Source organism: Corvus moneduloides, chromosome 6, assembly GCF_009650955.1.
Source record: "Corvus moneduloides isolate bCorMon1 chromosome 6, bCorMon1.pri, whole genome shotgun sequence".
NCBI classification, from domain to species: Eukaryota; Metazoa; Chordata; class Aves; order Passeriformes; family Corvidae; genus Corvus; species Corvus moneduloides.
In genome coordinates this window covers 53,397,896-53,413,928 of record NC_045481.1, presented here as the reverse complement: position 1 = coordinate 53,413,928, position 16,033 = coordinate 53,397,896, and the positions used below count along the sequence as shown (strand labels likewise).

At 57.7% G+C, this 16,033-nt stretch overlaps 3 protein-coding genes across 7 annotated transcripts; all 3 read right to left on the bottom strand.

The window, feature by feature from the left end:
* Window positions 1–565: 565 nt before the first annotated feature.
* Window positions 566–2,506, bottom strand: NDUFS8 (NADH:ubiquinone oxidoreductase core subunit S8). Of its 3 annotated transcripts, XM_032113113.1 has the most exons (8): window positions 2,429–2,506; window positions 2,254–2,334; window positions 1,639–1,686; window positions 1,495–1,557; window positions 1,320–1,409; window positions 1,067–1,239; window positions 867–995; window positions 566–784 (listed from the first exon to the last, which is right to left on the bottom strand). In XM_032113113.1, exons 1-8 carry the CDS (start codon window positions 2,484–2,486, stop codon window positions 653–655), a joined length of 774 nt encoding a protein of 257 aa, XP_031969004.1. In that variant the 5' UTR covers window positions 2,487–2,506; the 3' UTR covers window positions 566–652. The 3 variants fall into 3 exon arrangements, with proteins under 3 accessions (XP_031969004.1, XP_031969005.1, XP_031969006.1); XM_032113114.1 differs by lacking the exon at window positions 2,254–2,334 and having other exon boundaries at window positions 2,429–2,501; XM_032113115.1 differs by lacking the exon at window positions 2,429–2,506 and having other exon boundaries at window positions 2,201–2,408.
* Window positions 2,507–3,621: 1,115 nt separating this feature from the next.
* Window positions 3,622–9,115, bottom strand: LOC116445655 (aldehyde dehydrogenase family 3 member B1-like). Of its 3 annotated transcripts, none has more exons than XM_032112515.1 (11): window positions 8,851–9,115; window positions 8,614–8,776; window positions 7,807–7,917; window positions 7,597–7,717; window positions 7,380–7,465; window positions 7,093–7,174; window positions 6,470–6,856; window positions 6,114–6,280; window positions 5,836–5,935; window positions 5,036–5,171; window positions 3,622–4,667 (listed from the first exon to the last, which is right to left on the bottom strand). In XM_032112515.1, exons 1-11 carry the CDS (start codon window positions 8,949–8,951, stop codon window positions 4,496–4,498), a joined length of 1,626 nt encoding a protein of 541 aa, XP_031968406.1. In that variant the 5' UTR covers window positions 8,952–9,115; the 3' UTR covers window positions 3,622–4,495. The 3 variants fall into 3 exon arrangements, with proteins under 3 accessions (XP_031968406.1, XP_031968404.1, XP_031968405.1); XM_032112513.1 differs by having other exon boundaries at window positions 8,614–8,773; window positions 8,851–9,083; XM_032112514.1 differs by lacking the exon at window positions 5,036–5,171 and having other exon boundaries at window positions 8,851–9,080.
* An 88-nt stretch (window positions 9,116–9,203) lies between these two features.
* Window positions 9,204–15,812, bottom strand: LOC116445654 (aldehyde dehydrogenase family 3 member B1-like). The gene is made up of 11 exons (XM_032112512.1): window positions 15,665–15,812; window positions 15,371–15,580; window positions 14,857–15,019; window positions 12,686–12,796; window positions 12,479–12,599; window positions 12,284–12,369; window positions 12,006–12,087; window positions 11,452–11,838; window positions 11,105–11,271; window positions 10,831–10,930; window positions 9,204–9,769 (listed from the first exon to the last, which is right to left on the bottom strand). The coding sequence occupies exons 1-11, from the start codon at window positions 15,772–15,774 to the stop codon at window positions 9,576–9,578; spliced, it is 1,731 nt and encodes a 576-aa protein (XP_031968403.1). The 5' UTR covers window positions 15,775–15,812; the 3' UTR covers window positions 9,204–9,575.
* Between the last annotated feature and the right edge of the window lie 221 nt (window positions 15,813–16,033).

The following is a 16,033-nucleotide window of genomic DNA, read 5'->3' as shown; positions in this document are numbered from 1 at the left end:
TACCACTGTGAGACCCCTGCCAGATTCGGCAGGCACCCCATACTGGCACCCACACACCAGTACCACCAGGATCCCCACACCAGCACCACTGCGACACCCATACCAATACCACCAGAGGCTCCCCCACTGGTACCATCGAGACCTCTGCTGGGATCACCTGGATCCCCACACAGGCATCACTGGGACCCTCACACCAGTACCACTGTGAACCCCCTTGCCAGGATCACCAGGTCCCTCCCACCCTGGCTGCCCTCAGAAGCTGGAAATGCCCCTCCGAGATTTCCTAAATCCCCCCAGCACTGGCCCTCCATTCCTGCCTGCCCTCAGAAGCTGGAAATGCCCCTCCGAGATTTCCTAAATCCCCCCAGCACTGGCCCTCCATTCCTGCCTGCCCTCCCTCCACCTCCCACACCTTTCCCCACAAACCACTCCCTACTCCAACGTTGGTGCCAGCAGCCCCAGGACCCCCATCCGCCTCCCCAAAACACAACCACACACCCAGGGGTGGGTTCCCCCAAGGGTCGGGGGATCTGACCCCAGTGCTGGAAAGGAAAAGACACAGTCATGGGAAGGGGCTGGCACCCACAGTGCCAACAGGGGGGGTGAACCCCCAAACACTTTATTTGGGGGGCAGGCAGCTGCGCAGGGGCTGTCACCGGTACAGGTAATCAGCCTGGATGTTGGCCGCAATCTCGGCTTCCCACTTGTCGCCGTTGTTGAGCAGCTTCTCCTTGTTGTAGAGCAGCTCCTCGTGCGTCTCCGTCGAGAACTCAAAATTGGGGCCCTGCCAGGGTGGGATGGGGTCACCCTTCAGGTCACCATGGCGGGGAAAGGGGGTCCCTGCAGCCCCCTCAAGCCCCACTCACCTCCACGATGGCATCCACAGGACAAGCCTCCTGGCAGAACCCGCAGTAGATGCACTTGGTCATGTCAATGTCGTAGCGGGTGGTGCGGCGGCTGCCGTCGGCGCGGGGCTCAGCCTCGATGGTGATGGCCTGGCACGGGGACACAGTCACGGCTGGAGCCCCGGGTGAGGAGGATGAGGAGGAGGGGGAGGAAGGCTCACCTGTGCCGGGCACACGGCCTCGCAGAGCTTGCAGGCGATGCAGCGCTCCTCCCCAGACGGGTACCGGCGCAGCGCGTGCTCCCCGCGGAACCGCGGGCTCAGCGGGCCCTTCTCAAACGGGTAATTGATGGTGGCCGGCTCACGGAAAAGGTAGCTCAGGGTCATGGCCAGGCCTGGGACCGAGAAAGAGGGGTTACGGCCTATTTGGGAGGGGGGGTCACCCCACAAATGAGGAGGGTGAGCGAGGCCTCACCTCGGACAAGCTCGGTCCAGAGCAGGGTCTGGGCGGCACGGTCGGTGATGGATCGCATGTCCATGGCCGGCTCCCGGATGTTGACGTACTCTGTGGGAAGAGGGGAGCTGTGCCCACCCCACAGAGCCCTGGGGTGGGAGCTGAGCCCCCACAGGGGTGGCATGGCCATACTCACTGTAACAGTCCCTGGGGGTGCTGGTGCTGAGCGGGCGCAGGGAGCCCAGCGGGGCCGGGGGGCCTGGAGAGGGACAGAAGGGTCAGCGGGGCCAAGATGGGGTTGGGGGGTTCAGGGGGTTTGGGGGTTCCCAGACGGCCTCACCTGCGCGGGCAGCCCGGTACAGCAGTCGCAGCGCTGCCATGGCCGGTCCTGGGGTGCAGAGGGAATCTCAGCAACTACCAGTAAGGAACTGGGGCAGCCAGGGGCCCCCCCACTTCCCATGGGGGACACTGGCAGCCTGATCCCCACCCCTCCACTGAAAGAGACACAGACTCCCAGGCACCCCTGTCTCAACATCCCACAAGGGACCCCAAGTGCTTCCCCCAAGGGACCCAGGCATCCTGATTCCCTTGGCAACCCCTCTCTAGGGACCCAGGTATCCTGTCCCCCCTTGCAGCCCCCTCTTAAGGGACCCAAGTGTATCCCCCAAGGGACCCAGGATTTTTGTCTACCCCCTAGAAGGGATCCAGCTGTTCTCCCGACGGACCTGGGCATCCTGCTGCCCCGCGCCCCACCTCCAGGGGCACTCAGATATCCTGTCCCTTCCCACCCCTAAGGATCCAGCTGTACCCCCCGAGGGGCCCTGATGTCCTGCCCCTGCCAAGGCACCCACGTGTCCCCCCATCCCCGTCCCCAAGCCCCCTCCCCGCCGCCCAGCACCCACCTGAGCCCCCGGCTGGACTGACCCTTCCTGTCACCCCCAAAGTCCCCGCTCACCCTGCGTGTATCCCCTTCGGGGAGGGGGAGGCGCGGAGGGTAGCGCAGTGTCCGGGCCGACTCCTCTGCCCCCAGCGGGATCTGGGAGGCCACCAGACGCCACCAGGGGTGACCACAGCCCCGGGCCGCCCCCTGGGCCCCCCAAGCTCCCTCGGGCCCCCCCTTTCCGCCTCACCTGCCCCAAGGGCCCTCCGGCGTCCTGACCCCTGGCCGCCCCCGTGGGCACTGCGCATGCGCGCACGGCGGCGCGTCGTGGGCGGGGCGAGTGACGGCGGACGCGTTTCTCATTGGTGGGAGTCCCGCAATGGGCGGGAGGGCGGGAAGGAAGGGGGGACGGCGTCGTTGATTGGGCGGAGCGCGGCCGTGCTGCGCGGCGATTGGTTAGGCAGGGGAGGGGCGTGGCCGAAGGGCGGGCGGAAGCGCGTGTTTATGGCGGCGGGGCGCGGTCACGGTGGCGGCGCAGAACCTCCCCCTCTTTCAGGGCTTCCCGAGCCCCCGGAGCTTTCCGTCCGGTTCCTGGAGCAGCTCGGGCCGCGGGTGCCGGAAGTTCTCGAAGCTGGAGCGGCCCAGACACTTGGATTCACTACAAAGCCCAGCACCGCCTCTGGCGGGCTCAGTGTGAGCCCCGAGCCTCCAGCCCCAGCACAGTCCCTGGAGGCGGGCACGGGGGTGTCACAGAATCACAGAATGAACTAGGTTGGAAAAGACCTTTGGGGGACACCTTCCACCGGGAGGTGACATCAGGTCTAACCTATGACCTAACACCTCCTCATCAACTAAACCACGGCACCGAGTGACACATCCAGTCTTTTTTTAAACACGTTCAGGCACGGTGACTCCACCACCTCCCTAGGCAGACGATTCCAGCACGCAATACTTTTTCAGTGAAGAATTTTTTTCTGACGTCTAACCTAAATTTCCCTTGGCACAGCTTAAGACTTTGTCCTCTCGTTCTGTCAGTTGTTGCCTGGGAGAAGAGACCAACCCCAACCTGGCCACAACCACCTTTCAGGAAGTTGGAGAGAGTGATAAGGTCACCACCGAGCCTCCTTTTTTCCAGGCTAAATGACCCCAGCATCCTCAGCTGTTCCTCATAGGGCTTGTGTTCCAAGCCCATCACCAGCCTTGTTGCCCTCCTCTGGACATGTTCAAGCATCTCAACCTCTTTCCTGAACTGAGGGGCCCAGAACTGGACACAGCACTGAAGGTGCAGCCTCACCAGGGCCGAGTATAGGGGAAGAATGACTTCCCTGGTCCTGCTGGCCACACTTCCTGATACAGGCCAGGTGCCCTTGGCCTTCTTGGCCACCTGGGCACACTGCTGGCTCATGTTCAGTTGGCTGTCAACCAGTACCCCCAGGTCCCTTTCTGCCTGGGCACTGTCCAGCCACCCTGTCCCCAGCCTATAGCATTGCTGGGGGTTGTTGTGGCCAAAGTGCAGGACTCAGCATTTGGACTTGTTAAACCTCATGCTGTTGGACTTGGCCCATCTATCCAGCCTGTCCAGATCCCTCTGCAGAGCCCTCCTACCCTCCAACACAGATCGGCACATGCTCCCAGCTTGATGTCATCTGCAAATTTACTGATGGTGGACTCGATGTTTCCCTTTCTCTATAAAACTGTCTTTATTTCAATTCCTTTGTCCAGTTCTCTCCATCTGTCCCACCTGGGGGGATCCCTATGGGATTCAGCCATGACAAGCCACAGCCTAGCAGGAATGGGCACAACCAGCCCCTCAAAATGGAGCAGCATGGGGTGAAGGAAACTGGGCTCATGGGCAGGATAAATGGGAACATAGGGCAACGGACACTGATACCATGGGGCAAAGAAAACTTGGGATCATGGAGTAGGAGAAATTGGGAACATAGGGCAAAGGACACTGAGATCATGGGGTGAAGAAAACTGGGATCATCCCAGCTCAAGGATTTGTGATCAGGGAGTTGCTGTGGACCTTCTCAAGGCAGAGTATGCAATGAGGGGGACACAGGAGACCCCTCTGTTGTGGTAGAACCACTGGAAATAGAACTCCAAAGAGCCAGAAAAGGGGCATATGGGACTGGGATGGAGGGACATGTGGGGGTCTTGGGACTTTTGGGGTGAGCAGGGAGGTGAAAGGGAACCACACAGATGTGGGGAAGCATCTTTCATTGCACCTGGGCATCAGGACCAGCAGCAGGAGATGTGCTGAGTGGGGAGACTCTGAGTGGGATGTGGGGACCCTCAGAGCAGGGTACAGTCATTCTTACATGTCACCTTGGACGTGGCCCGGATGACCCCAAATTTCTGCTGGCTGTACGGGGGGTAGCGCGGGCCATTGAGGGGCTCCCGGCCCATCCCGCGCTTCAGACACCCGCGGCGGTGGGAGAAGGTGTCGAAGCTGAACTTCCCGTGGTGCATTCCCAGGCCACTGTTCCCTGGAATACACAGCACAGGACCCTGGTGGGTGGCTGGATCTGGCCATCCTTTGGGTCAAAGAACCCAAAATTAAGCTCCCAGCTCTGTAAAAGTGGCACCACAACTTCATCCAGCTGCTTTTCAAGCCATGGATGAGCTTCCCAGGAACATGACCCAAAGAGGACTATGGAGGTGACCTAGTGCACACCCAAGTGGATGTTTAGACTGTTAAGATTAGGCTGGGAGGTGGAAAGATTCCCAAAAACCCTCTCATCAGTGGATTTCACCATTTCAGATAACATATTTAGCAACTGGAGGGGTGTTACTGATGAGGTGATGGCAGCAGCAAGTTGCTGCCACCAGATGAGCTTCAGATGAGCTTCCCTACCTCCAAAACATCCCATCCATGCTGGATCCAGCCCTGCTGCAGGCAAGACTCTGGGAGTGGAGAGGCACAATGACCAAGGTGCCTTTGATGAGGTGGGACCCAGCACCAAGGATGAGTGTTGGGAGGTGGAAGCTGGCTGGCCAGGAACAAGCACAGGAAAGCCAGGCAGGGTGGCAAAAAATAAGGAAATCCACACATCATTTGATAACAGATGGGATAAAATTCCATGAGTCAGCCTGAGCCAGTCAGTGTTCCTGATAAAATGCCAGCCTTGGTTGGGGTGATGGGTTGGGTTCAGTACCTCGCACATCAGCAGCCCCAGGAGAAAGGGAGGTCACTGATGGCTCCTGGCCAGTTGAGTGGGAAGAGAGGAAAACAGGAGCTGGTAGTGGAGATCATCCCATCAAAAGTGGGTGTCTCCATCATGGAATCCCAGAATGGTTTGGGTTGGAAAGGACCTTAAAGATTATCCAGTTCCACCCCCTTGCCATGGGCAGGGACACCTTCCACTAGACCAGATTGCTTCAAGCCCTGATTCCCTATGTTTAAGCAAGACATTTCCATGGACCCAGGGAACACAGAGCTTGGGATGGGAAATATGGAGAAAAGGAACCTCAGGGTGCTCCATAGGTGTCCAGCAAAACCCAAGAGCCCAAGGTGAAGCAAAGGGCTTCTGGAGGAGAATTTCCCTATGGACTACTGAGCCCTCTGGAGCTGAGAGTTCCCCCCGAGACCCTTCCTGACCATGGGTGGGATCACACCTGGCTCCCAATGGCCAGGATTGGGGATTTTGGACCTACCAATGCCTCCGAAGGGCAGCGAGGTCAGAGTCACGTGCATCAGGGTGTCGTTGCCACAGAAGCCACCACTGCTCGTCCGCGCCAGGACCTGGTTCACCACCTGGGAGGGACATAAAGAAGGTGGGACATGGGTCTCCCACCCCATTCCTGTACTTCTAAATGCAATCCATGCTCCCTGACTAGGGTGATGTGCTGTAAGGGAAACACTTGGAGCACAAACATGGCTGGATACAGCTGCCAAGGAGCACAGGGCATGTGTAGTCCTGGCTTGGCTCTACCTTGTCATTGGAGGAGAAGGCGTAGACAGCCAAGGGCCGCTCCCGGCTGTTGATGAAGTTGATGGCTTCATCCATGTTGGCAATGATGACGATGGGCAGGATGGGCCCGAAGATCTCCTCCTGCATGATGGGATCCGAGGGCTGCACATCTGCCAGCACAGTGGGAGCTGCAGAGAAGAAACCCAACAGTATCAGCCGGGCACAGAGGTCGGAGATGACACCTTGATTGTCCCCCCAGGACACTCCTCCTCTACAAAAGGACACCTGGCCAAGCACCCAGTTCCCATCATAATCTTCTCCAGACCCGAAATGTGCTGCATGCAGGGATGAAGATGTGAGTGACCCCCAAGCCTCACCGATGTAGCGCTCTGCCTCATCCGTCTGTCCCCCGATGGCCACGCGCCCACTGCCCAGGAGCCTTTGCACCCGCTGGAACTGCTTGTCACTCACAATGCGGCCAAAATCCGGCGATTCTCGGGGGTTGGGGCCATAGAAATCATCAATGGCCTTGCGCAGGGCTGGGAGCAGCTTCTCCTGCATCTCCATGGTGCAGAGCACGTAGTCAGGAGCGATGCAGGTCTGCCCTGCGTTGAAGAAGCGGCCCCAGACCACACGCCGTGCCACATTGGCCACGTTGCAGGTGTCGGACACGTAGCAGGGGTTCTTGCCCCCCAGTTCCAGCGTCACCGGCGTCAGGTGCTTGGCAGCGGCCGTCATCACGATCCGCCCCACCGGGGGGCTGCCTGTGAGCAGGGAAAACATGGATTGAGGTGGGGATCCCACCAGCCATCGCACGGCTCTGGGATGTGGCACTGGGTCTGGTGCCAGACCTCAGACATACATCCCAGATCCTCCAGCAGATCCTGGCACCACATCCCCAACCCAATCCCTGCCTTCTTAGCAGGGGTGTCTGGAGGGAACCCCTCTTCCTCCTCACACAAAATCCAGGCAGGGCCCTGTTCTGTCCCACGGGACGTACCAGTGAAAAAGATGTAGTCGAACTTGTTCTCCAGCAGCCTGGTGGTCTCCGGCACACCACCGGTCACCACAGCAAAGCAGTCCTGCAAGGAAATGAGAAAGGTCCCCTCCTGTCACCATCTGTCCCCACCAACAGCATCCCAGGAGGCTGGGACACTAGCTGGACGTGGAGGAAGGAAGCTGGGCAGCACATGGAACCTGAGATGGTGTGTGAGGCAGGCACAGAGCACAGCTCTGTGTGTGCAGGGGTGCCCCAGCCATGCCACAGGGATGGAGAGAGTGTCCCACCTTGTCCAGGTAGCTGGGCAGCACTTCTGCCACGAGTCTCTCTGTCTTCTTGGATACCTCTGAGGGTTTGATGATGGCGCAGTTCCCTGGGCGAAGACAGACAGGATGTTGGAGCTGTGACATGGTGACAGCCAGCCCTTCTGGGGATGAGGTGCCCTTGCCAGTGCTCAGTACTGCTGGGATCCTCTAAGCCAAGGGACTGGAAAGTTGTGCTCACCAGCAGCAATGGCCCCAATGAGGGGCACCAGGAAGAGCTGGATGGGGTAGTTCCATGGTGCTATGATGAGCACCACCCCGTAGGGGTCCTTGCGGATGAAGGCAGAGTCCAGCTGCATCGCCTGCGGGACACTCACCATGTCAGGTCCCGCCCTGCACCACCATCCTACCCAGCTCTGCCTCCTATCCTCTCTTTCCTCTTCCCTCTCACCAGAGTCCTGTCCACTTGCTCATCCTTCATCCAGTGGGACAGGTTGTTCAGGGTCTCATGGAGCTCATTCTTGCACAGGAGGATCTCAGATAATTCAGCTTCAAAGGGTGCCTGCGGACACCAAGGACCCAACACGTCACCTTGGCATGTCCTGCAGCTCTTATCCCAACACTCCATAGTGTTTTGCCCAGGATTTGGGTTCTGGAGCTCTCTACATCCCATGCTGGATTTGAATCCCCAAAGGTGTTGAGCACCCCCTGTGTCTGCAGCATGAGGTTTTTAAGCACTGAATGCTTCAAAATAGGAATAATTATGCAGATCCCATTCATCCGGACAACAGGAAGAATGGGGAGGGTGTCCAAAGAGACTAGGGTGGAGGAGACAATGAGCTCTGCGTGGTGTTAAAGCTCTGTCTGCAGAGCCAGGGGATCCAGGCTCAGAGAGCTGCATCCTGGGTGAGCCCTGAGGGAGGGAAGGGGGTGACATCGGGTGGGAAGTTCAGGGCAGGGAGCAGGGACAGAAATCAGGGATTAACCTGCCCAGAGAAGAGGGAAACTGAGGCTGGTGGGTGTGAGAATGGCTATTGATGTCAAGGGACTCCCCACAGCCCCCTCTGCCCATGGCAGAGCAGGGATGGGCTCTGGACAACAGTGACTGGGACATGCTTCACCTCAGTCTCCCAAATCCAGAGGCTGTGAGCCTGTGACAGAGCCCAGGCAGGACTGGAGAATCCAATGAGAGGAGGAGAAAGCACCCCCAGCTGGGCGATGGGAGCCCCTCAGTCCTCCCGTTCCTGTCCCCTCTCACCTTGCCCAAGTCACAGGCAGTGGCTTCCAGGATGTGCTGCTTCTTGTCATCCAGGAAGTGTCCCAGAGCCTCCAGCTGGGCTATGCGGTATTCCATGGGCCGAGTCTTCCCGGAGAGCCAGGCTGCCCGCAGGTGGCTCACCAGCCCCGCAAAGGGGTTCCTGCTGTGGGTGCAGTGGCGTTAGAGGGATGCCATCCCCACCCCTCCTGCCACCTCTCTGTCCCTCCACAGTCTCACCTTGTGGCATCACCATCCACACTCCCATTCCCACCACCACCCTCGGGGGCTCTCCTGGCCTCACTCTCAGGGAGCTGCGGAAAGGCAGTTCCAGTCTCCATGGTCCCACAGGTGTGGTGCGGGATGTTTGCGCTGGGGCTTTCAACCACAGCTTCCCTCTTCACAGCTAACAGCACGGCTGTCAGCTTCCTGCCCTGCCCCTTGGCCGCCTGCCCCTGACCTTTGGCCGCCTGCCCCACCGCACGCCACTGCTGGCTCCATTCCAGCTAAAACTGCTTGGGATGGGAAACACCCCCCCAACCCTCCCAGCACCCCCCCAAACCAGAGGACGGAGGCACAAAGAGAGACTGGGAGAGAGTTTGATGCAAAGTCTTTACTACAGGCAAAGTTACACAGAGCAAAGAGCAACAGCAAGGAGGGAGAGAGGTTCATTCCAAAGGTAAAGTCTGTGTGAGAGGACATGGGGCTGGCAGAAGTGCTTCTCCACCAGAAAGAGAAGTTTGGAGTAAGAAAAAGTTTTTGGTCATTTCAGCTGTGTCCTGGAAAATGGTTGGGAGTGGAGGCCACAAGGGTGCAGGAGGGGATGTCCATCCCGGCCATCCGACATGCTCCAGGCGAGGCAAAAACACCATGAGGAAGTGAGGAGCATGATGAAGAGGGAGAGGGGGACAGTCCTAGTGCTCTGCGCCAACTCCGTGGTGTCCTCAGAGCAGGACATGGCAGCCTCAGAGCAGGGTGCAGGTGCCCCTGCGCTTCACCTCGAAGGTGGTCGTGAGGAGGCCCAACTTCTGCTGGGTGTAGGGGGGGTAGCGCGGGGTGTTGAGCGTCTCCAGCCCCATGTTCCGGTGCAGGCAGCCGCGGTGGTGGGAGAAGGTGTCGAAGGTGAACTTCCCATGGTATTTTCCCAGGCCACTGTTCCCTGGAACACACAGGACAGGTCCATGCTCAGGACGGGACTCTGCTCCTGATGATACCTTCTCCAAGCATCAACACGAGGGAAAAAGATGCCTACAGGAATTTCTGAGCAGCACAGACATGGTGGAGGAATTCCACTCTTTCAGTGCCTCCTCCAGGTATATGAATGCTCAGTCCAGCCAATCCTGCTGCATCTCAGCAGTTTGGAGGCCCCAGCGTCTCCTTTTTACCCACCCCCATTTATCTATACAAGCTTTGCTGGGTTCTGCAAGTCTGGATTTCCCTCCATGATGCTCCACTGTATCTCCCCACAGCTGGAGCTGTTCCACCTTCTTCCCAGAACTCTAAAAACCTGGAGCCACGTTGGCAACACCAGTTCTCCCAGTTCCTGTGGCTAGTTTAACTGGAGGTTAAGAGCCCAGTGACTTCCCATGGAAGCTTTGGTGCCATCTCATCCCAATGACTTCAGCCCCTTCGCCTGCTCTAAAGTGGCTTTACCTGATAATTGGAAGTAGATGGTCTGAATCATTACCAATTAAGATAAGTTACGGAATGGGAAGCACCAAAAATTGTTCCCTGAGCCACAGGCAGGTGAGGAATTAATTGTCCAGGTGACTCAGGTGCCAGCCCCGACAGAGATGCTGAGCAAGGGCAGCATCAAATGAAGAGGTTTATCCCAGAAATATTATGGGGAGAGATAAAGACATGGGGAAGTATTCTGGGAAACAACATTCCTGTATCCCTGGACCATGCTGCACCCACAGCCCAGGGCTGAGCAGCCTCACTTTACACCTCAGAAAGCAAAACTTGGTGCCTCTGGAGACCAAAAATTTCTTCTTCTCTGAGAAGGATCTCCAAGATCTCCTAAGAGGTTCTCCAGGTTTTCCTAAGTGTATTGTTCCTACATGTACCTGGCATGAAGGTACAGCCTGGCTCTTGAGGGACTTAAAGGGATCCAGCCCAGCACCACACTGGCTGCAGGAGGAAGCTCACCTTCCTCACCATGGCTCAGGCCACAGATCACACCTGGCTCCCAATGGCCAGGATTGGGGATTTTGGACCTACCAATGCCTCCGAAGGGCAGCGAGGTCAGAGTCACGTGCATCAGGGTGTCATTGCCACAGAAGCCTCCGCTGCTCGTCCGCTCCAGGACCTGGTTCACCACCTGGGAGGGAGAAGAGAAGGTAGATGAGGGACTTGCACTTGGCAAACTTTAGCCAGTTCACCCACTGGATGTTCCCAGAGTGTTTGGGCTCTAAAGACGCTTCAAAGCATGTCCTGGAGCTCATGGAGGTGGTGCCTGACTTCCCTCCCCACTTTTTCTGCTCCACAGACACACCTTGCTGTCGCAGGAGAAGGCATAGACGACCAATGGCTGCGGCCGCGCGTTGATGAAGTCGATGGCTTCATCCATGTTGGCGATGACGACGATGGGCAGGATGGGCCCGAAGATCTCCTCCTGCATGGCAGGGTCTGAGGGCAGCACGTCTGCCAGCACTGTGGGAGCTGCAGAGAGAAAACCTGACAGCATCAGCTGGGCACAGAGGTTGGAGATGAAACCTCCCCTCAGGACCTCTTTTTAAGCACCCCTAAAACTCTTTTCCCTCTAGAGCCTCCCCTCTGGATGAAGACTCCCTGAAAACCCCCAATGTGCTCACCAAGAGGTGTGTGACCCCCAAGCCTCACCGATGTAGCGCTCTGCCTCATCCGTCTGTCCCCCGATGGCCACGCGCCCACTGCCCAGGAGCGCCCGGATGCGCCGGAACTGCTTGTCACTCACAATGCGGCCAAAATCCGGCGATTCTCGGGGGTTGGGGCCGAAAAACTCAGTGATGGCCTCGCGCAGGGCAGGCATGAGCTTGTCCTGCATCTCCACGGTGCAGAGCACGTAGTCAGGAGCGATGCAGGTCTGCCCTGCGTTGAAGAAGCGGCCCCAGACCACACGCCGTGCCACATTGGCCACGTTGCAGGTGTCGGACACGTAGCAGGGGTTCTTGCCCCCCAGTTCCAGCGTCACCGGCGTCAGGTGCTTGGCAGCGGCCGTCATCACGATCCGCCCCACCGGGGGGCTGCCTGTGAGCAGGGAAAACATGGATTGAGGTGGGGATCCCACCAGCCATCACACAGCTCTGGGATGTGGCACTGGGTCTGGTGCCAGACCTCAGACATACATCCCAGATCCTCCAGCAGATCCTGGCACCACATCCAGGCAGGGCTCTGCTCTGTCCCATGGCACCTACCAGTGAAAAAGATGTAGTCAAACTTGTTCTCCAGCAGCCTGGTGGTCTCCGGCACACCACCGGTCACCACAGCGAAGCAGTCCTGCAAGGAAACAGGAAAAAGTCCTCTTGTGTCACCATCTGTCCCTACCAACAGCATCCCAGGAGGCTGGGACATCGACTGAGTGCAGAGGGAGGAGGTTCTGCACAGGGATGATGTGTGGGGATGGTGGGTGTGAGGCAGGGTTGGGAACACCATGGCCCAGGAACAAGGGACAAGGACAAAAAGGGCTTCTCACACTGTCCAGGTAACAGCTCAGCGTTTCGGCAATGAGTCTCTCTGTGTTCTTGGAGATCTCCGAGGGTTTGATGATGGCACAGTTCCCTGGGGGAAGATGAAAAGGACATCAGCACAGCGACATGGTGACAGCCAGCCCTTCTGGGGATGAGATGCCAGCACTTCCAGGCCCAGGGAACTGGAAGGTTGGGCTCACCAGCAGCAATGGCCCCAATGAGGGGCACCAGGAAGAGGTGGATGGGGTAGTTCCAGGGCGCTATGATGAGCACCACCCCGTAGGGGTCCTTGCGGATGAAGGCGGAGTCCAGCTGCATCACCTTTGAGAAGAACATGACCTCAGCACTGCCTTCCCCACTAGCAATCTCTCTCCCCTGCTTCCCTTTTCCCAGAGCTTCCTTCTTACCAGGTTCTTGTCCACATACTCATCCTTCATCCAGTGGCACAGGTTGTTGAGGGTCATGTTGAGCTCGTTCTTGCAGAGGAGGATCTCACTGAAGAAAGCCTCAAAGGATGGCTGGGGACAGACATCATGAAGTGTCACCCCAACACTGACCCCATCACTGAGCCTGTCACCCTAACACAGACCCCATAACCCCAATGCCAACCCCGCCACCCCAAGAGGCATCTCTCCCCTCTTCCAAACAGGAATAGCAGGAGAATCTTTTCAGCAGAAATTTCCATCACCTCCTGTAACTCCCAGGGAATACCAGTGTCCCAGAATATTACGAAAATAGGTATTTGACCAGAAGGAAAAAAACCCCAAATTTGGACATTTTCATGGTATTTAACAAATTCCTGAGCTCAGCACTGTAAACTGGCAATAGAACCCCAAGCCAAGGGGACACCAAGCAATGTCACCAGAGCTCCTGAAGAGCTGATTGTGGTGCCAGAGGCATCCTGACCACTTGGATATTCAAGCTGGAAGCAAAGCCCCGAGCTCCCTTCCACCACCAGTGGACAAAAATTGCACTTTTTAGTCTTAAGTTTAGTCAAAGTCTTAAGACCTTGACTAAAGGGAAGTAGTAAGAACCATGGCTTAATTAAACCCCTTGTGGTAGAGAAGTGGGTCCTCTCTGTAGCCACAGAGCACAGATCAGGATCATATCATCCTTGCAGGAGCAGTGTGAAAACACCAGGGATAGCCCAGCAGGCTCAGTGGAGCCCCCTCATGACTGTGGAGAGCAGGAGGAGCAAAGCTCCTGCACTGTGACATCATATTTTGGACTCCTCCAACCCAAAAACATCCCTGGATTGCAATCTTCCTCCCATCCCCACACCACTTTGGGGTTGGGACGGCTGGATGCTGATTCCCAGGATCTTCCACCACCAAGAGACCTTCAGGTCCCCAAAACGCAGCTGCCAGGAGGTGCGAGGACCCTCTTGGACCTGAGGGCTCAGCAGGCACATGAGATAATCCAGTGAAGCAACGGGGCTGTTCCCAACCCAGGATGACGATGGCATCACCAGGGTAAAGAAGATGACGGTTCATTAAGAATTTTGATGGGATACAAAGGTTATGAGATAGGACATTAAGGCTGAGGTCATCCAAGTGCCACCAATCATCAGCATCAGAGAGGAACCGGCACCACTGGAGGTGAGACACCACCTCAGGTACGTAAGAGCAGATGAAGTGTCCATCCAGCTATGAGGGCCCAGCTGCATTACAAGCTCATTACTGGACAACCGGATCTAATTAGGCCTAATTAAGAAAGATGATGATGCCTATCAAAGCCTGGTTGAAGGAGAAGGACTCACCTCCAACAAACAACGCAATTAGGAGCCTTGGGAGATGGCAGAATGTGGAAAGACATGGCTGAGGGCATGGGCCACTACACTGATGCCAAACAAAGAGGTGAGGGTCATAAAATGGAATCCTGGAATGGTTTGGGTTGGAAGAGACCTTGAAGCTCATCCTATTCCACCCCGTCATGGGCAGGGACACCTTCCACTAGCCCAAGTTGCTCCAAGCCCCATCCAACCTGGCCTTGAACACTTCCAGGGATGATGAGCTGAGACCAGTAGAATTATCCATGGTACGGATGCTCCTTTTTTGCCAGCAGATCATCCAGGAGCTCCTGGCATGCCACAATACCCCAAGCCACATCCAGAGCCCTGCCCATGCCACCATGCCAGTGAAACCAGTCCCTTGGAGGCCCCGGGAGGAATGTGCAGTGCCAGCATGTTGCACAATGCCAGTAATCCTGGGCGTGCCGGGCTGGCCAGGAGCTCCCCAGGACGTTACCTCTGTGGAGGTCACATGGACCCCCAGGATGCCGACCAGAGTGTGAAACGCTCCCACCTCAGCTGGTCACTGATAGGCCAACAGGGCCTTTGCCTGGTTTCAGGGCACCAGGGATGGGATCAACAGCACAGTCCCTCCGCTAACCCCTGGATCTGCAGGGACCCAGCACTTATAGATGCACCAGCCTGGGAGCACATCAAGGGGGAAGCAGGACCCCAAGGAAGGGACACCCCTATGCCCAGACTCCCACAAGGATGCAATACCCAGACAAGGGTGTAAGAAGGACTCCAAAGACGCTATGCCAGTGGCCCCCAATTCCCAGACCCTCTTACCTTGCCCATGTCCAATTCAGTGGCTTCCAGGATCTCCTGCTTCTTGTCATCCAGGAAGCGTCCCAGAGCCTCCAGCTGGGCCATGCGGTATTCCATGGGCCGTGTCTTCCCAGAGATCCAGGATGCCCGCAGGTGGCTCACCAGCCCCGCATAGGGGTTCCCACTGCGGGGACGAGGGTGTTAGAGGGGACCCAGCCCCATTCTATCTTCCCAGAGCCTCATGTCATCCCAGATCCACGTTATCCCATCCCAGCATCAAACTGGATCCCCAGACTCCCTGGGGACAGAGCAGGGAGTCCACACACACCTTCTCCCTCGCTGCTGGGAGCAACTTAACACAGCACCATTCCCAGCAGATCCGGTCTTCTCCCTTGGGCCATGCTGAGATGTGGTGGCCCATAGACCTCAGACTTTTCCCCCAGCACCAGCCTGGGGTTCCTATCACCCTGGCACTGCCACAGCTTCCCCTGCTCACGTCCCTGTCTCCCTCCTGCCCCCAGCCCCTCGCTCTCACCATGGAGTGCTGCAGACCATTGGCATTGGCCCCTTCCCGATCCCGCTGCTTCCACTGCATCCAGCAGCTTTCCCAGGATCTTTGCCAGGATCACTGCCCACGGTGCTGCACTTGCCGTAGCCCGGGAGCTGCTGCTTGGGGGGCTCGAGGGGCTGCTGCATGCCAAGCTGTGGGAAGGAGCTGCTGGTCTCCATGGAGAGCGTGGTGGCCCTGGGGAGAGACACTGCGTGGGTTATGCCAGGATGGAAGTGCTGGAGGTGCCGGTGTGATCCCAAGAGGAGTCACCCACGGCACCTTTGAAAGGCGGCTTGGTGCTCGGGGCCGTCCTGGTTGTGGGGTGACTCAGCCCAGGGCAGCTGCCAGAGGCCCTGGGAGATGCCTGGGATTCCCGGGATAATCGCCATCCTCTGGACACTGACCTGCCCAGGCTGCCCTGCTGATGTAGGGTCACCTACGGGGATCTCAGGGACAAGACACCCCCAAATCTGGGGGACAGAGCTGCAGCCCCCCATCTGTCACCCTCTCCCTCTCCATGCCCAGACACCCACCCTTCCTCAAGGGAACCCCCCTGTGCCCCACAGCCCCCACCAGAATGGAGGGTGCCAGACGGGTGCCATGCAGGGAAGTGCCAGTTTTGGGGACCCTGCAGTGCTTACCTGGAGG